The following is an 18,012-nucleotide window of genomic DNA, read 5'->3' on the forward strand; positions in this document are numbered from 1 at the left end:
TTGAGACTGAAAAACTCTGCTGGGAAATATGGGTTTGGGATACCAAAAGATATACAAGATTATCTTCCAAAGGCTGATTTTTTCTCTTCAGGTTTTCTCCTGCACTCATGCTACACAATTTCAAAGTTTGGAGCCTTTGGAGAGGTCCAAAGGATGTAGGAACGGGATAGGAAAATGAGGAGAAAGACAGAAATAGGCCATCTGCATGCAGCAGCAAAAAGAGGATTCATTAAACTTAGAGAACCTTCAAACAGTCTTGCAGATTAAAAGGAGGCATGGAGTGCACTCTAGGAGCAGTTGGAGCAGTCTTATTAGCAGACTAGAGCAGAAGAGAAGGAAGACTGTGAAAGAAAGGAGCTGCCCCAAAGAGATGCATATTTCCTCATATACTTCAACAGTTAATCTTGACACAACAAGTTTGTGAAATCAGAGCCCACAACAATTTGGCTTTTAGAAAAAAATTATTATTACAGCAGAATAACCATTACATTCAAAATAATGGACATTTGTACAAAAGTAGAGTCATACAGTCAGCAGTGAACAAAACTAGTAAAAACACCTCTTCAAAGTATTGTCAGAGGAGCATCTTGTGATGACAAAACCCACAGCTAAAAGACATGGTAAAAAACAAGAGTTGAGTCCAGCAACTAGAAGAGAAACTAGACTGGGGCAATAACAACTCTGAGAAACTCATGTACAGAGTAATGCAAAGCACAGAATTGTTAAACCCTCTGCTACATCAGCTGACCTTCATCTTCACCATTATACAAACAAACCCCTTCAGTTATTGGTTTTTGGTATTGCTCTGAGGATCTGGCACATTGGGAAGAATTTCAGGAAGTGCACTTTAGAGGTGCATACAGCAGTTTTCTCTCCAGGTAGTTTAGCATTAAAATGCAGGCTTGTTCATGTATTCTTCCACTGTCTAGAATAAACAAACAAACAAAATTTATTAAAGTGGAGAAATAATTCTGCTTTAAAAACATGTAACAGAGTGGTTTAAAATGTGACATTTAAATCATGCCATAGCACTGCTGTGGCCAAACTCATCATGCCAGTGGCCTTTGCACACTGTGGCTGAGTTCCACGTGCACAGGGCAGAGCAGGTGAAACCTGCTCAACTCCCACAGCACAGCCCAAGCCAGTTCTACCACTGTGCTGCTCCCTTCAGGATTGTGAGGGATCCTTCACTATCAAGGGAAAAAATGAATGAAACCCATCACATTCAACTGGTTTTGCCATTCCTGCCTCAATGTTACTCATTACATTCCAAGTTACAAGAGAATTCCTGCAGGATTCTGTATAAGGGTTACATATCTGTGCCCTGCAGAAAAACTACACAGGTGCTTCTGAATGAAAGCAGAGTTTGCCAGCAAATACTCTTTCCAATTTTAAATGTTAATGGTAGGTCATGTTTCCAATGCTATTAGTGAAATAGAAGAGATTTTTCTGTATTTACATATACATATGCATACATAAAATGTAACTTTAGATAATGTTCTTATATTAAAGAAGTATCTTAGATACATCTTAAACCATTTCTTAATAAACTCTAGCAGTTAAGCTGCAAGAGAGCAACAGCTTTATATGAAGACCCTCCAGATGATACCAAAAGGGTTGAATTGAAAGCTTATGTAACTGCACTGTTGTACCTGTTGAACTGAATGTAAGACACACTTGGATAATTAAGTACCAGAAGTGCTCAGCTGCGTTTTCATCTCCTGTTAAACAAGGAAGATTAGGAAGATGAGGTGTTTGCCTTTTGTCCTCCTCTGCCTTACCTCCTGCAACATGTCAGAGTCTTCTATGGCTTTCACTGCAGTCTTCTTTGAAGTCTCTTGTACTTCTCCACCAATTATAAACTCATCAAGAATAAAATAAGCTTTTTCAAAATTGAAGATAATATCCAGCTCGCACACCTGCCAGAACAAGAGGCCACAATCACATTAAAACCACTTTTACAGTATCATAAGCACTACTAGGCCAAAAGCCGTTGTGATGATCAAATATCCTCAGCATAAGCACCCCTGTGCAGGGAGCAGGGTGAAGAAACAAACTGCATGTTATGTAATACTGAAGCTTCTGCACATGTTCTCTCCACATATACAGACTTACAGCAAAGATATTCCACTATTACTAAGTTCATGCTGGCTGTCAGAGATCCAAGCTGACTTCCTGGCCCACTAACCTCATCACAGGTCCTACACAGCCCTTGCAGTATGGGTTACCTAGGTTCAGTGTCACAGAGCAAGACAATTCCCTGCCCAGCAACAGCCACCGACTGCTTTTTAGTCTGGAGGCAGTACAGACACGACTCATGGCACACTGATTTAACTAAGATGTGAATTAAGGTAGGCAGGATCATTTCAAAAATATTCAGAGAAAAGATGGGTCTCTTGTACACTGTAAAGACTTACTGAAAGACTTATTTGGACTTTCTCTTAAGTCTTTTCTTTAAAAACACACTGATTTTATCTTTCACCCCTATGTCCTTAATTGTTACACAGTATTATAAGACAAACAAAACCAGTAGATCTGAAGATGTAAGGAGACAGAATTAAACCAAACAAATCAAACAAAATTAAAACAAACAAAACAAATCAAAACCAAACCTATTTTGAATTTTTTTAAAAATTTTTCCTGAAGTTTTCCCTTTAAATTCTATACCAAGACAGACATACAAAGCATCAAGACTAATTCTGAGAGAGTGGAAAAAGGATGCAAAAAACAATCTTATTACCATTTCAGCACTGTTTTATAAAATACTCTAATAATTAATTTCATTCTGGATTGAGAGCTCCTGCAGGGCAAGTGCAGCAGATGGAACACAAAGCAAATCAGCTCCACATAATTTTGTTTATCAGACAGACAGGAATGAGTTCATGGGAGAAAATGAAACCTACATTTCCAAAGTATCTGTCCAGGAGCTCCACGTATCGATGAACGACCTCTAGTGTCAGCAGCTCGTTGTCCTGGTCTTCTATTGCACAGCAGAAATACAAACTAGCATACCTGGGGAAACACAGGCAAAACCATGGCAGTGAACAGCTGGGACCTCAGTGCTCTGCTCCTCTCTTACAGGTCATTCATGTGACAGTTAATTCTAATCTAGTCTCTAAAATAAACATTTTCTTCCACTCTTATAGGGTCCCAGAGAACACTTTCAAAGATCAGATGATTTAAACAAATTATTATTTTAGTTAGAAGAACCAACTTCACTCTTGGTAAGGTGGGACACCTCTAACACTGAAACAGGCAATAAATCAGTAGTAAGTAGTTCCTTCAGGTCTCCTCCTCCTGCTGCAATAGCACTGCAGTAAGTGGGGTTAATTAGACTGTAGGAGAAGCCACCCCTCCTAATTAAAAAAAAAATAAGGCAAAGATGAAAGAAGTTACATCTCAGCAGTTGACACCTGCTGGCTGTCAAATGACAGTGTTTTACAGAGGGCCAGAATGCATGAAGCTGCTTAGACCAAAGAAGCTTTGTAACTAACTGGCACCAAAACTATGTTTAAGCCAACCCAAGATCTATTCAGCTTGCTGATACTGTGGCTGGAGGCCAACTTGTCACAGCTTCTGATCAGATGTTTATATGCTTCCCATCACAGCATGGAACTCAGTTTCTGCTAAATGGGAGATGATTCATTTACCCAGTGTACTACCCATCAAGGCTACATTTGTCTGCTACAACTCCAGGAGAACAGACAGGCAGGTAACATTAGGCATCGTGTACTGGGGACCAGTGATTTCTTTGGAAAAGGAAATGAGAATTAATACTTTCCAGAGCAACAAATATTTCAAAAACAAAATTTGACAGAATTATGGGAGTGCCTTGGAACAATTCCTCCAATCTCCACAGCTGATAAAACCCAGCACACACATCTCAGCCAGGCTACCCTGTGGAATTTGAAGGGGCAGTGAGGTCTAACACCTTCTAAGCAGTAATACCTATTACATTACTCCTGTTTTTCTCATTTGACAGACTGTACAAGTATTTTGCACCCCACAATTACCCTGCTGGTTTGCCCAGGAACACTGCCTTGTTATACCCAGATTGCCAATGGCAGGCTCCTAACTCAGCACTGTGAGCGTTGTTTGCTGCTTTTCCTTAGGTGAGCCTTTGTTTTTCCTCTTCTAGAATGTGTTATTCATATGAACAGTGATTATATGTTCTTACAAAATTACTCACACCTTTTGTAAACAAGCTTGAGGTCTTTCCAGTCAACAAAACTACTTGTTTTTTGATTGCGAGACAAAATAATCTGAATAATTTCTCGAATGATCTTTTTCTTCTCTTTATCAGGTAGCGTCGTGTACCATTTCTGAAGCCTTAACTTCCCCTGCCGACTGAACAGCAGTATAAAGTGTATCTAGAGCAAACAAAGCAACATGGTTAACACCAGGGCCACGGCCAGGGAAGAGCATTCCTCTGCCTGGCACCAGAAATCCGAGTCCTGGCCACACACCTCCAACCCTGGCACGATGGCTGGACACGGTGTCAGTGAGGTCTGGGGGAGGCTCAGCATGGGAAAGATCTCCCCTCTCTCCTGTTTCGTTCCCAGGCAGCTCTCCCCTCCCTGTGGCACAGCTTCCCTAGGTAAACCCTTTACGTCCTCTCCTACCCATCCTCCTTACCTTGTGCAAACAGCAGCTTTGCTTCCTTTCCTGCCCCTACCCTGGGGAACAGGAGGAGCATCACCACTTTGCAGTGGGGAGAAGAGGGCACCACCCCCTCCTCCAGCAAAATCAGATACCTCAGTGAAGAGAACAGACATCCACAACAGGAGTAGGGAAATCAGGATCAGTGTGGCAGAAGGCTAGAAATATGAAGACTGAGATAGTAATCATAATCACTAACAACTCTGATTTTGCACTATTTCAGATCGCAAAACAGCAGGTTCCTAGAAGAGGCTATAAGGAGCAGAAGAAACCTACTTTGCAAAGGAAGCTTGACTGGTTTTAGTGAAGAAATCAGGATATTATGAAACTCAGACAACTGTAATAAAGAAGGACAGACCTCAGTGAGTGATACTGTATTAAGCAAAGGACAGTATCTATACTGTTCAAAACTTTCCACTTTAAAGTGAGTCAAAACTTTACAAGGTTTGATCTATGAATGTGTCACACTTAGCATAAACTGAATTCCTGAAATACACAAGAGCCAGCTTTTAAATGCCAGTGGGGCTTTGGGAGAAAAGTATCAATTCACATTTATATAAATAGTACTATTAGCAAGTTAAAATAGCTGACCATAATGTATATTAGCACACAGTATCCCATTCACCCAGAACATGAAAATGGCTTTAAGAATGCAAGACATCAATTTGAGCACAACATCCTTCTCCAATAGGACATCTGCTAAATGGGAAAAACCCCCTATATACTCACCTGGGGGGTGGGGGGGGAGACAGAGATGTGTTTAGTGGTTGAAGACATCAGAAGTGCCCTGCTCTTGCCAGGCATCCTGACTGCTGGCTCTCACCAGTCCCAATACCAGGCCCCAGGGGTCTGCAGGAAGGGCAGCTGTAGCTGTATCCATGTGTGTGACAGGTACACTGCCAGCTGTCCATACAGTGACTGGTGGCTTCCCCTGATCCTGGGGGAAGCAGGAAGAAGCACAGGAGCCTCGCTTGCCTCACTTGCTCCCAATCCTTGCAAAGCCCTGATCCAGCAGGTCTCTTACCACATCCCTCACCATTAGCCTAACCTTATCCTTCCCTAGAGGTTTTTCAATCTCTGCCCTAATCCCTTCTGCTCCTTGCTTCCTGTTCCAGTTTATTGCTGTACCTATACTTCATCACATTTCCAAGTGAGGATTACAAAGTTAATGTTCAAAATCACTATCAAGATTACAATGCAGATTTCTGTGAAGATATTCCACAATCATTCCACACTCTGGCAAAGTCTGAGCAGAGAAGTCAGAGAAAAAAAGAAAAGAAACACAAAAGAAAAAAAAAAAAGGTAAAGCTACTGGATTTTAAACAAAGCATTCATTCATCATTCAGAACCATTATCTAGCTATTGAGTTGCATAGCTGTTGAGTAATCTGGAGATAAGAGTTCTGACTATACTGAGAAAGACTTCACATGTGGGATCATTTTAGGGAAAGGAAGAAGGTTTTAGTCATGTGTGTCTTTGGCAGGATCTACTGCTGGATATAAGGCTCTGGCCATTGTTAGTCTAATGCGCTTGATAAAATTACAAGGATTTTGTAGCTGCACTCTGTTGAGTCCTGTAATACTCTTCAGACAAGCTTGCTAAATAAAAAGTAGGCTGCTGGCAAGACACATGACCTGATTACAGTGAAGAGCAAAGCACCATGGCTTTGCCTTTCTCTGTTCATATTACCAGCTGGGCTTTAACATGGGAATCTTCCAGCTGCCAGGGTTACCCCTTCCCAGGTGATGCAGGGACAGCACTCACTGTCCACACACTTGCACACTGAGAGGAGCTGGCTGAATGAAAGGCTATTTTGCTTGCTGCACAGCACATTAACTCCAAAGCCCTTGTAAAGATGAGGGTGTTTTGAAAACAGAGCATAGGATCCACAGATAAGGGCAGCAGGTCAGCAGGACTCCATCTCTAAGCCATTGGGTAGAGGTAGCAGCTCTTCGATAAACTAATTTCTATAAATATGGTGAATCATCAGATAGGAGAGGATGATCAGATTTGACTGAAAATGCAGAGAATGAGTCAATGAATCTCTATCAAAAGCTGACAGCATGTTCAGCATAAGAACATCCTTTGCCTGCAGTGCTTCAATAGGAAAAGAAAATTAAAAGTTATTATGGTTTAGGGTCAGCTGTTGGACCCAAGAGACCTTACACTGGAGTGCCTGCATGTAATACACATACATATCTGCTGAACTGCAACCTTATGCCTCCTAAAAGATTAAATACCAGCAAACCAGGGAATCACTGTGAATATTACCACCACTTTCTGCCAATTAGTTACTGCAGGATGTTATACTTCACCCATAGGAAAGTGAGCTGCTCTCCACTTAGAACTGCTTTGAAAACTCCACTGTTTCTTCTACACATGCAGCTGATGTCTCACCACCACTTCTATGAGCTGAGGCAATATTCTTTGCAATCAGAAAATATCCATTAATGCTCCTAAATAAATGTTCACACACAAGCTTCAAGAATCTCATTGTTTTGGTCTCCTGCCCCACACTGTTTCATATGCAGACTCTGTGTACCTCATATGGCAATTTTATAGTTACAGTAATATATGCAGCTAGAAAATAGAGCCTTTTCTGTAGCAAAATTCTAAATTTTACAGTCTGCAGCAAAATAGTGCACCCTCAAGCCTAGGTACATATCCCTGGTCAGCTAAGAATTACTGTAACAAAACAACCTAGTAGAAAGCTGCAGGTACTTAGAAGCAAAAATATCATGCAGGGGGTTTCTCCTCTTTTGGTTCTTCTTCCTTTTTCTAATTTCTGAAGTGCCTTCAATTTGGGGAACTCTGTAGGAGGTAAACAATACATTCTTTAAAGGTTAAATGGCTTTCTGCACTTTCAATTTGAAGATCCAGTATTCCATTCAGTTCAGCTTTGCTCTGCCCAGCCCCACTGTCAGGACACAACACATTCCTCAGTCTCATTGCTCTGTTCATTACATCCCACTGGAAAGACCCTGATGCATCAATAAACCTGATAATACTGAAGTACTGCACAAACACAAATCTAACAGCTCATCTGTTCCTTGCTCCTTGACTGTGAAAACGTATTTGCTTTCCTGTAGTGCTGATGACAAGACAGATGTTGATTAAGAAATTTTTGGTTCGTTTTCAGCAGCAAAACTGCAAAGAGAAGTAGATTATCCTGCAATGCTTTACTCATCTTTAAAAGTTCTAATTCCAGAGGAAAACAAAGGTAAATTACTTGCTACAAGCTACTTAGAAAGCAGGGTGCATGGTTCCCCTTCTTACCATCCCAGGCCATGCTGGCTGTGACTAACAATCACCAGACCCAGGGCTGATGCCAGAGGGAATTTTTAGGTCCAAGACTGAGTGGGTTGGGATGAAGAGTACAGTTCCTAAGAGAGCACTGGCTTCCTTCACATGTGGAGTCTGTGGAGACAAGCTTTGGTCTGGGAGCTGAGACTAATTTTATTAGCTTGTTTTACTGAATCAGACCCAACCACCCACAGCACTGTGCAAAATGACCTCCATAAACGTCAGTAAGTAATCCAAATGACTGCATTTTTTATTTGCAGGCTATTGGAAAAATAGTTTGTAGGGGTACTTTTTATATCAAACATTTAAACCATGGGAGTCTAGCCCCTTCTCATGCATCTCTGAATCAACAGCAGCAGAAAGCTACTTAATAGACTGGAAAATGATGGCCCTCTGTTCTATCAAGATTTACACAACTGTACCAGGATAAAAACCAGCACCCTTAGTTTCAGGGCTACAAAAAGAAAATCAAATGCTAGACTTTGACGTGAAATAATTAACCAATAAATAGACATCAAAAATGCAGAGAACAGAAGGTTTGCATATTCATGAACAACAAATACAAGAGAGACAAATGAAACTAACACACACTGTGATTTCTTTCCACCTTCCTTGGGAGACCTTTCCCTCCTTTAACTAATGGGCTGTAATAATCTGATAAGCAGCTCACCCAAGCTTGTCTTCTGGAGCGCTCCCTGCCAGGACTGCAGGTCCCCTTTGGTGCAGCCTTCCCCACTGTTTGGCCATTACACACTTCAGACTTATCTAACACATTCCAACTGGCTCAGTAGGTTCAAACTTGGATCATTTTTGCCTTTACAGAGGGTTTAAATTTTAACCAAATCTGCAACAATTAGTACAACTGTCTAAAGGGCTGCATTTCATTCCATACACAACAAACCACCTGCAGGGGTAGCAGATAAAAATGAATCCATGGGAAAGGGGCTCTCCTAGCTTTCCTTTCCTTCAGTAATTTCACCACTTCACTGTTTAATAACACAAACATGTAAAAGATGCCCCATTTCTTCCTGCAAGGTGATCTCCAGGGGTGTGCAAGAGGCTCTAATTCATTGCACTGTGAGAAAGAAGAATGTGCACCAGAACTGCTTCTCCTCTTCCTGTAATTCAACCTGCATAACATTTGCTGACTGGTTCCAAACCTGTTCTGTGGCATCTGGCTTCTCCATGTCCCTGAGGGAGGAGAGGAGGATAGAGATGGGAACTCACCAAGGAGCCTCAGGGGAGGGCAGGCAGAAGAGGAAGACTGCAGAAAAAAGAGGAAAAATCCTCTTTCCTGTCTGGGTGTGTGGTTGGACAAGGATTTGCTTGGTGAGGCAGCTCTGTCACTTCAGCAGCTCTGGGCTTACACTCTGCTTCAGCTGTAACCTCTCCAAATTCGGTTAAGAGCTCTCCAAAATCAAAACCACCTTTATAAAACAGACACCTGAAATTCACATGTAAGTAAAATCTGCAAATTAGGAATTGCTATCCTTAAACAGACATCTTGGCAAAGTGAGGAAACTTTCAGCTTTCCTTAAAAACTTTCTGTAGGGCAACAGACAATACAAGACATGCTAATCAATGAAAGTTCCCAGACCACATAAAATGGGAAGTGGGATGAAAATCCAGAACTTCAGCTGCAGCAGAAGCCTGGGGAAAACCAGCCTGACTGGCTGTACCTGGTGGAGAGGAAGCAACTTGCTATGTGAAAGTTCTTCTTTCACTTATTCTGATTCCCCTGAAGTCTGCTTGATCTGCTGCCACTGTTTTAGTCTAACAGAGTTCATATTCTGCTTTGCTTTTACTATTTTTCATTCTTTCATCTGATATGAAAGAATCTATTTCCCAACATAGACAGCTGTCCAGATGTTTTTATCAGTATTTACTTTTACATCCCAACTGAAAATGAACAAAACCTACTTTCATTAAATTTTCTCTTTTAAAAAATATGAACATTCACATTATTCCAGCCATCAGCTTTTTTTTAATCTCAAAAACATTTCAAAAATAAAAAATTCCTTTTAGTTTGTGCTTTGTTTAGTGAGGTTTGTTTTATTTTGGGGGGGGAGGTAAATACTGAAATTAAAAAAAAAAAATTGGGAACATACAGTTGGTTTGGAATGCCAGGTGTTTAGGGTGAAATGAGCAACATGCACTGAACTGACCTACTGACCTATTAACAATCTACCCACATCAGCACAACACAGAATACTAACACACTCAAGTACGGGTATTTTGGTATTCTGTTGTTACATGAAATCACATCTGGCTACTGAACTTTAATACACATGCTGGGGTTTCAGACACTTCTAAAGCAAATATGTAAAATTCAAAACAGACTACTTTATTGAAAATATTAATTTCCTTACTTGTTTGCTCTGTCACTAAAACATTTATTCACAGCAGCACAGGAGCTGACAGATGTTTGTAAAATACTCTTGGCTCTCAGCTTTAAAATTTCAAACATGTACTTAGTCTGCATGATGCAAGCAAATAATAAAAAGAAAATAAGCACAAACCCAGCAACACAGAAATTCTGAAGCAGTGTATTGCTGCCTACCTGGCACAGGATTCTTCCTCACTTAATCTCCATTAGGAATATTTCTGAGCAATTTCCCCTGAACAATACATCCAAAGTCCATGCAATAAAAGCTGTGCCAGATCATTACAGGCACACGTGACCATAGTTACACATTGATTTTGTGCTTTTCATGATGTAGCAGTCACTCTTATCTTATTACTGAAGATTTTAAATGGACCAGCACACCAGCATTTGAAGGATATTTATAACATATAGTATCGATCCAGACAGCAACAACCTTCTCAATAGCCTCACTTGAGTTAAATAAAACTATAATCAAAACAGGACAGCTGAGCTCAAGCTGCTCCCTCCTGGTCCCTAACTAAGGACCAGAAAACAAAGCTCAAGGAACTTTCTAAGTGACCAAGCTCCCTCTAGCTCTGCTCCAGCTTATCTCAACATCCAGCAGGTTGAGTCCTGCCAACATCCCTCATAAACTGGTGGCATTCCTTCACCAGTGTCCTCCTACAGCACAGGCATGGACTGGTGACATTCCTGCCCAGTGTCCTCCTACAGCACAGGCATGCCTGTGCCTCCTCCTCACAGGTTGGGCTGTCCCACTAACAGCAATGGATTTCCTGCTCTGGAGAACAGAGGCAGCACAGCTTTCCAAAACAGCTCCAAAGGCGCAGATGCAGGCGATGGCACCCAGTTCTTACAGAGGACAATTACTCTTAGTTTTCTAAAATTTCTATTCCTGCCAGTGGAATCACTCCAGTTTTCAGGTAATAAGCAAGCACAAGACCCAGACTGGAGTGTGCCTCAGGCTCAGCCATAGGAGAGCAGGCCAGGGAAGCAGCCACACCACTGTCCCTTCAGTGCCACCACAGGACAGACACAGCAGGGATGTGAGCAAACTGGATGAGCTCACAGAAAGCAGCACTTTGAAGAGATTTTTAACAATTATTAACTAGGTAATCACATCTTTTTTGCCTCTTAGGCTGGGCTCTTAGAGGTGTTTTTATTTTGGGAGGCAGAGGACCCCTTCCTTAGGTTACTACAAGGAGGAAGGGACCAGAGGAGAGGCTGAACAAGCTGCCAAGAGCTGCCCCCAATTCACTGCAACCCCAGTGCACTTTACAGGCACAAGAAGCTATTTTTCCAGCCTGTTCCCTGAACACCAAGTGAAGAAACAAAGCTAAAATCTCACCCAGTGGATTCCAGCAAAAGGTGCAGCTCTTTCAGTTTCATTTCCACTTTGCCCTATCAGTTATTTGCAAAGGCCTGCTACATGAAGGCACTGCAGTGCCCTTCCCTTGCCTCTGACCTTTCTAGAAGCAAAGTTAAAAACCTTTGCTCTGGGACAGGGCAGGCACACCCAGATGGTGACAAGCTAACCTGGCTCCTCAGGCAGCTGTCAGACACTGCTCCAGCCTGGTGATTCCCATGTCTGGTGGAGCAGGAGCAGTGCAGATTGGCAGCAGCCTCATACCTGTTCCTCCAGCTCCCAACAAAGATGCTCACAGAAAACCTGAGCTCCAAAAGGACTAAAGATACCTGTGAGTTCAGATCATGTTTATAACTCTGAAAGAGCAATGAATAATCTTTTGGAAACACTGAAGCATTTAACTTAGGCATTTTCAATTGAGAAATTCTCCATTTTCCCTTTTAAAATGGCATTTTTTCATGCCATTTTAAAACCAACATGGATTTAACCTAAGCATAAACATAAAAGAAGCAACCACTGTTCACAGAGGGAAGGGCCAGAGCAGAGAATCCTCCAAAATGCTTTATATGTTGGCCCAACATTTAGCCTGCAGAATGAGAAAGGATCACAAATTCCAAGTTCTGCCATAAGACTTCAAAGAAAGGAAATGCCTGAGGTACTGCCTCTTTCCCATCCCATCTCCTGAGCCCAGAGGCTGCTGAGAGTTTCATACAGCACTTCCCACAGCTTCTCTAGAGCTCAGAGCACACAGGCACTCACCCAGCACTTCACCTGCTCTCCTTCCAGCACACAGCCTTGCACAACAAAGGCACAACATGGTCCATTTCTGCATTTTACTCAAACAACAGTGAATGTGTTTCTCATTCCTTTGTAGTTTGTGCCCATCACTTACCCCAGGGGGCTAAGCAGAGGATGGTGACCACAGAGCTCCTGTGCTGGTTAGACACTGAGAACTGCTTGAGTGTCTGAGCAAAACTATCCTCCAACTATCCTCCAAAGGCAAGCAGCAAGGCAACAACAGGCATTTACTGGTTTAGTGAAGAGTGATTTTAATGCCATCACTAGGAGAGGAGAGCACATGGACATCTTATATAAACTCAGCAAGCTAGAGAAGAAAAAACACTGGTGAATGAAGTACCTGGGGTAATGTCTGTAATACTGAGGAACACACATCAGGAAGTTCCAGGCCAGACAGGCACGTCTGGCCAGACCAGCACGGCAAGCCTGCCTTGAAACACACAAATGTAAATTGCACCTTCCCATCCTACCCCAACGCCTTTGCATGCTGTATCCCTACTCCCAAATGAAGTGATATGCTTGCAGGACTGGATCTTGCAACTCCCTGTCTACCTTGCAACATCTGCAGAAATGCAAAGGCCCAGGGGTGGCCACTCAAGAAAGCACAGAGCCAATGCAGCCAAGAAAATGCAGAAGACAGCCTGCAGGAATACGACAGCAGGAAATGAAAGGGCAGGGATGGAAATCAGTAACTGGGCACACATGAAAAGGACAGAATCCTTTTCACACAAGCAGCACTGTTTTCATCTAGGCATCACTAGCAAGACCACAACTGGATCACAGAAATGCCTGATGTGGATGCCAAAGCATAAATCTTGCAAGTACCTGAGGGACGGGCAGCTCTATCTGCCCTCCCTGACTCACCAGTTTCCTCAGTACTTTCATCACATTGTCCTTTTGCAGCTCTTGCAGGTAACTGGTGGCTTCAGAAGGTCCATGGGATCATTTATAAAGCATGGGATTTTGAAGTAACTGAAGACATGGAAAAGCAGCAAAACCTGTCACTTTCTTGTCTCAGGACAGACCCAGCTGCTGGTTATCCCTGCAGCCTTCCTGCATTTGCCCACCCTAAATGCCATGGCTTTCCCTAAAGCCCTCTAGGCATCCCACATCCTAGTAACTCCTGGCTCTGACATGCCTGCAGTTTCCTTATTTCTGAGCAAAAAATGAATATACATTTAAAAAACAAGAATTATTACATTGCTGATTATTAAGAAAATAATCAGCAGAAAATAATCAGCAGATGATCTATCATAACATTTATTTTGCTTTCCAGGAATAAACTTAATATCCAGGGACAGTAAAGCATGAATTGGAATTCCTGCATAGCCTGAGTGGGCTCCAGTATTAAACAGTGACAATCTGGAATGGTCATGGGCGCTTGGAGAAAGAACATCCAAAACTGACAAGTCAAAGATTACACACTTCTAAAGAACCGTAAAAACATTTTTCCTCACATATCCCACAAAATGCTATTCTAGAGTCCAACTGAATGACAGGGAGTCATAGAGTGCCAGATTATGGATCAGCCCCTGAGCTGTACTCTGATCTAAGCAGCTTCCAGAAGGGCATAAGCATAAGGAACAGGGCATGTGTAAAATCATCTGGCATTCCCACCTCCAGGAATCACAGGTTTAAGAATTAGGGACAGAAACTGCATGTAAACAACCCACCTGTGGCCCCACCCTCTATGAACTGCCTAACTACTGGGACATCCACAGCAGTGAATTGAAAACAGTCATTTACACTGTGTGAAAAAGTATTCCCATTTATTTTTTATACATTTAGTGTCTAAAAAATTCACAGAATGTACCCTGATTCTTTGTGTAGCAACCAATCTTTCTAGTGTTCATGATTTCACGTGTTTCTACCACTTCCCCTGCAGGCACCTCTCTGCACACAGAAAGTAAAAACTCAGGATCTTCTAACAGGATGCCATTACATTGCCATTATGTACTATCACAGTAAAAGTTCACTACAAGATAAATTAACAAAGAAACACCACATGAACTTTCTTTTGTCATCTAGCATAAAAACTGCTGCCTTCAACAACACACTAATTGATTTGTCATTTTCTCTCCTCTCATCTGTTCTAATCTGTTGCCCTCCTCGTCTTTCAGAGGTAAATGCCTAGAGGCAAAGTTCATTGTCCACTGAGGCAAATACACAGGTGTACCATGAGTGGAAAATAAGCAGTCATTCTCAGAACTGTAAATAGTAAATTCTGTGCAGCACTGAAAAAGTCTTGTGCAGATCTACGCCCATTTTCACAATTAAGGGCATTGAGGGTGTTGATGAGATCAATATTCAGAAGAGCTGAGAGTTAATTTCCAAACACTAGGGAGGTGTCAGCAGAAGCAGTCACAGCAACTGATATTTCCACCCCAGCTTCTAGATCAGTGACTGGTTTTCAAATGTCTTGCTAAGTAGAAGTAGTGCTTGCCAACTCCTTTTCTATTCAGGCCAAGTACATTTTTAGAGCAACTGTGCTCAATGGGATTCTTTTGATCTTCCTCCTGGGTTTCAGATCATGCCCACAAGTACTAATTTGTCTCCCTGTAGTGATGAGTAGCACAGGTAGGAGGGAATCAGACCCTTTACTACACAGGCACCAATCCTGCATGAAGAGCTACACAAGCAGAGCCTTGTATTTATTCACAAAAGTAATCCTGATAACACTGAGGCAGCAGTAGGATCGAGGTGTTGCAACACTTACAGGCACCAGAGACTAACAGCAACACATGTCCTTGGGGAGACTTATCTTTTTTCTCCTCTGTGCTCTCTCCCCACTCTCTGACTTTGTTGAGACAGCAATCCTTCATGACATGCATCTCTGCTGCACCCACATTTGAGAGGAAGCAGAATTTAGTCTTTCTAAAAAGTAATTTTTAAAAAAACAGGTTACAAAGCACAAGCTGGGCATAAAAGCTGTGTTTCTCAGCTGGATATGAAGTCAGTTTTGCTAAACAGACTCTTCCCTGAAACTTACATGGAAATCTGCAAGAGAGCAAATAATTGGAACAACCCTCTTGCTAAGACATGGTACCATTTGCACAAGCACCTTTCATTCCATCCCAAAACACAGCTGTGGCAAGCACAACTCATTCCAAAATATCAAAACAGAGGAACCAGTCTATGGAAAGTTTAAATGACCTGTGTAAAGTTCATCACTCGTGAGCCTGGATTAGGCTAACTCTTGGTTTGTAACCCAGTAAACCCTTTTTTCTTGACTCATAACCGAGTGCTAACAACCCTTTTCCAGAGACTAGATGACAGAGAAATTTAAAGCCAGAGTTCCCTGACAAAAGCACTGCTTCATCAGCACCAGATCCTCAAGAGAAGAACAGCATAAGGCTGACAGCACTACTAAAATGCAGAACACCAGCAAGTGTTTGTACTATGGCCTCAAAAATCGGAAAAATATAATTCTTACTTGTAAGAATGCACACTCACCTTGTAAAATTCTAACCATCAGTACAGCAGCCAGACTCCAGATCGTCAATAGCAGCACTGCTGTAAAAGCAGTGCTCCCCTGGGACTATCATGAGTGGTTTGAAAACTGGCATTTGTGAAGTACCCACATCAAGGAGAGTTCTGAGATCAGATTCCCTGAAATCAGCTCCCATATTTACTGACCTTCAAGGGCAAAATAGGAACTCCAGTTGTTTACATAAGCTTTACCAGAGGGAACTGGGTATGTAGGGCTGTCTCGGGGTGTAACCAGAAAAGTTACATCTCTACAGGGACTTAAGGTGTGGAGACTGCAGGGCCATCTGTAAACTCATTACCATGCATATTCTATTTGCAAATATAATGACAGGTACACCTTTCTAAATACAGGAGACTAACACATATTTAGAATTCTGGCTTAACAACTGAAGAGAAACAACATAGCTCTGCCTTTGAGGATAGAGACAAACAACAGCACTTGGCCTCCACTGAAGGAGTTGAGAGGCTTCTGTTCAGCTGCACTGCCAGTAACTGGTATTACAGGTGCACACAATGGGCAAATTGTGCAAGACAGCAGCTCGGGACATGCCCGCAGAACCTGCCTCAAGCCTGAATTATCAAGCAGTGAGACGGTTGCTTTGTTAAGAGGCATCACTGACCATATCTCACTACTTGGGAGCTTGCAGTCCCCCCATGGGGAACATCCAGCTATTGGGCTCTGGATGCTGGTCATCATTCTTAACAAAAGAGAGCATCCACAGCAACCTTTTCCGATCTCAGCAAGGCAACACCAAGCGCAGCACCGGAGAGGCGAAGGGTCTCCCTTCCCGGATCCTGCCCGTCAGCCCTTTAACCCGAAGGGCTGCTGCCAGCCCTGGAGCCGGGCTGCACGGTGACACTAGTGACCGACAGAAGGTTCAGAACCAGACCCGTACGCTCTCGCTGATTATTACCTGATGGAAAGGTGCAGCCAAATCCCAACAAGCCCCATCAGACCCGGCAGTGGTGCAGAGGCAGCCGGGCTGGAGGTAACGCTGCAGTGCAAGCCCTCCACTTACCTGACAACAGGGAATACACCTGGGGAAAAGCTCTTCCCAACGATCACCCACCGCCCACACTGACCCGCCTTGCCCCCAGTCAGCCTAGGGACAGAGTGATCCACACGAAACCTCACTCGATCCCTCTCCGGGCATTGGAGCCGACCCGCACCTCAGCTCCTCGAGTTACAGGAACACTTTATAAATAAAGCCTCTCTGTAACAGCCTTGTTTTCTGATTGTCTGAGAAAGGCTCTGGCGTGACCCGGGCTCATCCCGAGGGTCGGAAAACACAGCGGAAAAGAAGTTTCATTTCCCCCGAACAGGTGCAAACCTTGTTGGAGCCCGCCTGGGAACGGCTTTCAGCGTGCCGGTGCCGAGGGACAGCCCCGCTCCGCCCGGCCTCGCTCCGCGCCCTGACAACGCGCCCGTCGAGGGGCCCGGCGGCTCCGGCAGGGCACGGGCGGCTGCTCCCGCCCGGCCCGGCCCCGCTCCGCTCGGCCCCGCTCACTCACCATGGTGCGGCGGCTGGCTGGGAGCCGGCCCAGCCCGGCCCGGCCGCCTCCGTCCCGCCCGCCCCGCTCAGGTGAGGCCGGGCCGCATCGCCTTCCCACAATGCCCCGAAAGGGAACTGCCGGCGCTCCTCCCGCCGCTCCGGGCAGCGCCGCGGGGCACGGGCAGGGCTGCAGCACCGCTCCGCCGGGCAGGGCCGGGCAGGGCAGGGCTCCACAGAGCCACGGGCCGGCAGCGAGGGCGCTGGCAGGCCGCTGGCAGGCCGCGTGAGCCGGGCCCCCGCACGGGGTGACCGCACCTGCTGTCCCGTGCGAGCGTGAGCCGCTCAAAGGGCGCCTTTCTCACCTCGGCATTCCCGACACCAGTAAAACACAGTTCGTGTCATCCACTCCCCTGACAAGCATTCATGCCCTAAAGACACGGGTAGATCTACAGGCATGATTGCCCTGCTGCCCATCTCCATCAAAATGGAACTCTGATAGTTTAAATACCTTCAGTGCCCGG

The 18,012-nt window shown here is 43.8% G+C and overlaps 1 protein-coding gene across 1 annotated transcript; it reads right to left on the reverse strand.

Moving 5' to 3' along the window:
* Positions 1-584: 584 nt before the first annotated feature.
* AP1S3 (adaptor related protein complex 1 subunit sigma 3) lies at positions 585-17,627 on the reverse strand. Its single transcript, XM_084212196.1, has 5 exons — positions 17,511-17,627; positions 4,192-4,370; positions 2,904-3,012; positions 1,782-1,919; positions 585-925 (listed from the first exon to the last, which is right to left on the reverse strand). The coding sequence occupies exons 1-5, from the start codon at positions 17,511-17,513 to the stop codon at positions 890-892; spliced, it is 465 nt and encodes a 154-aa protein (XP_084068322.1). The 5' UTR covers positions 17,514-17,627; the 3' UTR covers positions 585-889.
* Positions 17,628-18,012: the final 385 nt, after the last annotated feature.

The sequence above is a fragment of the Fringilla coelebs genome, assembly GCF_963513975.1.
Source record: "Fringilla coelebs genome assembly, chromosome: 10".
NCBI classification, from domain to species: Eukaryota; Metazoa; Chordata; class Aves; order Passeriformes; family Fringillidae; genus Fringilla; species Fringilla coelebs.

Bases quoted from the DNA above. Each gene is read 5' to 3' on its own strand.
- AP1S3 (XM_084212196.1), bottom strand. The intron at 3,013-4,191 runs GTGTGAGTAATT...GTGTTTCCCCAG, and splicing joins CTCAAGCTTGTTTACAAAAG to GTATGCTAGTTTGTATTTCT. The intron at 1,920-2,903 runs GTAGGTTTCATT...TTGTTCTGGCAG, and splicing joins TGGACAGATACTTTGGAAAT to GTGTGCGAGCTGGATATTAT.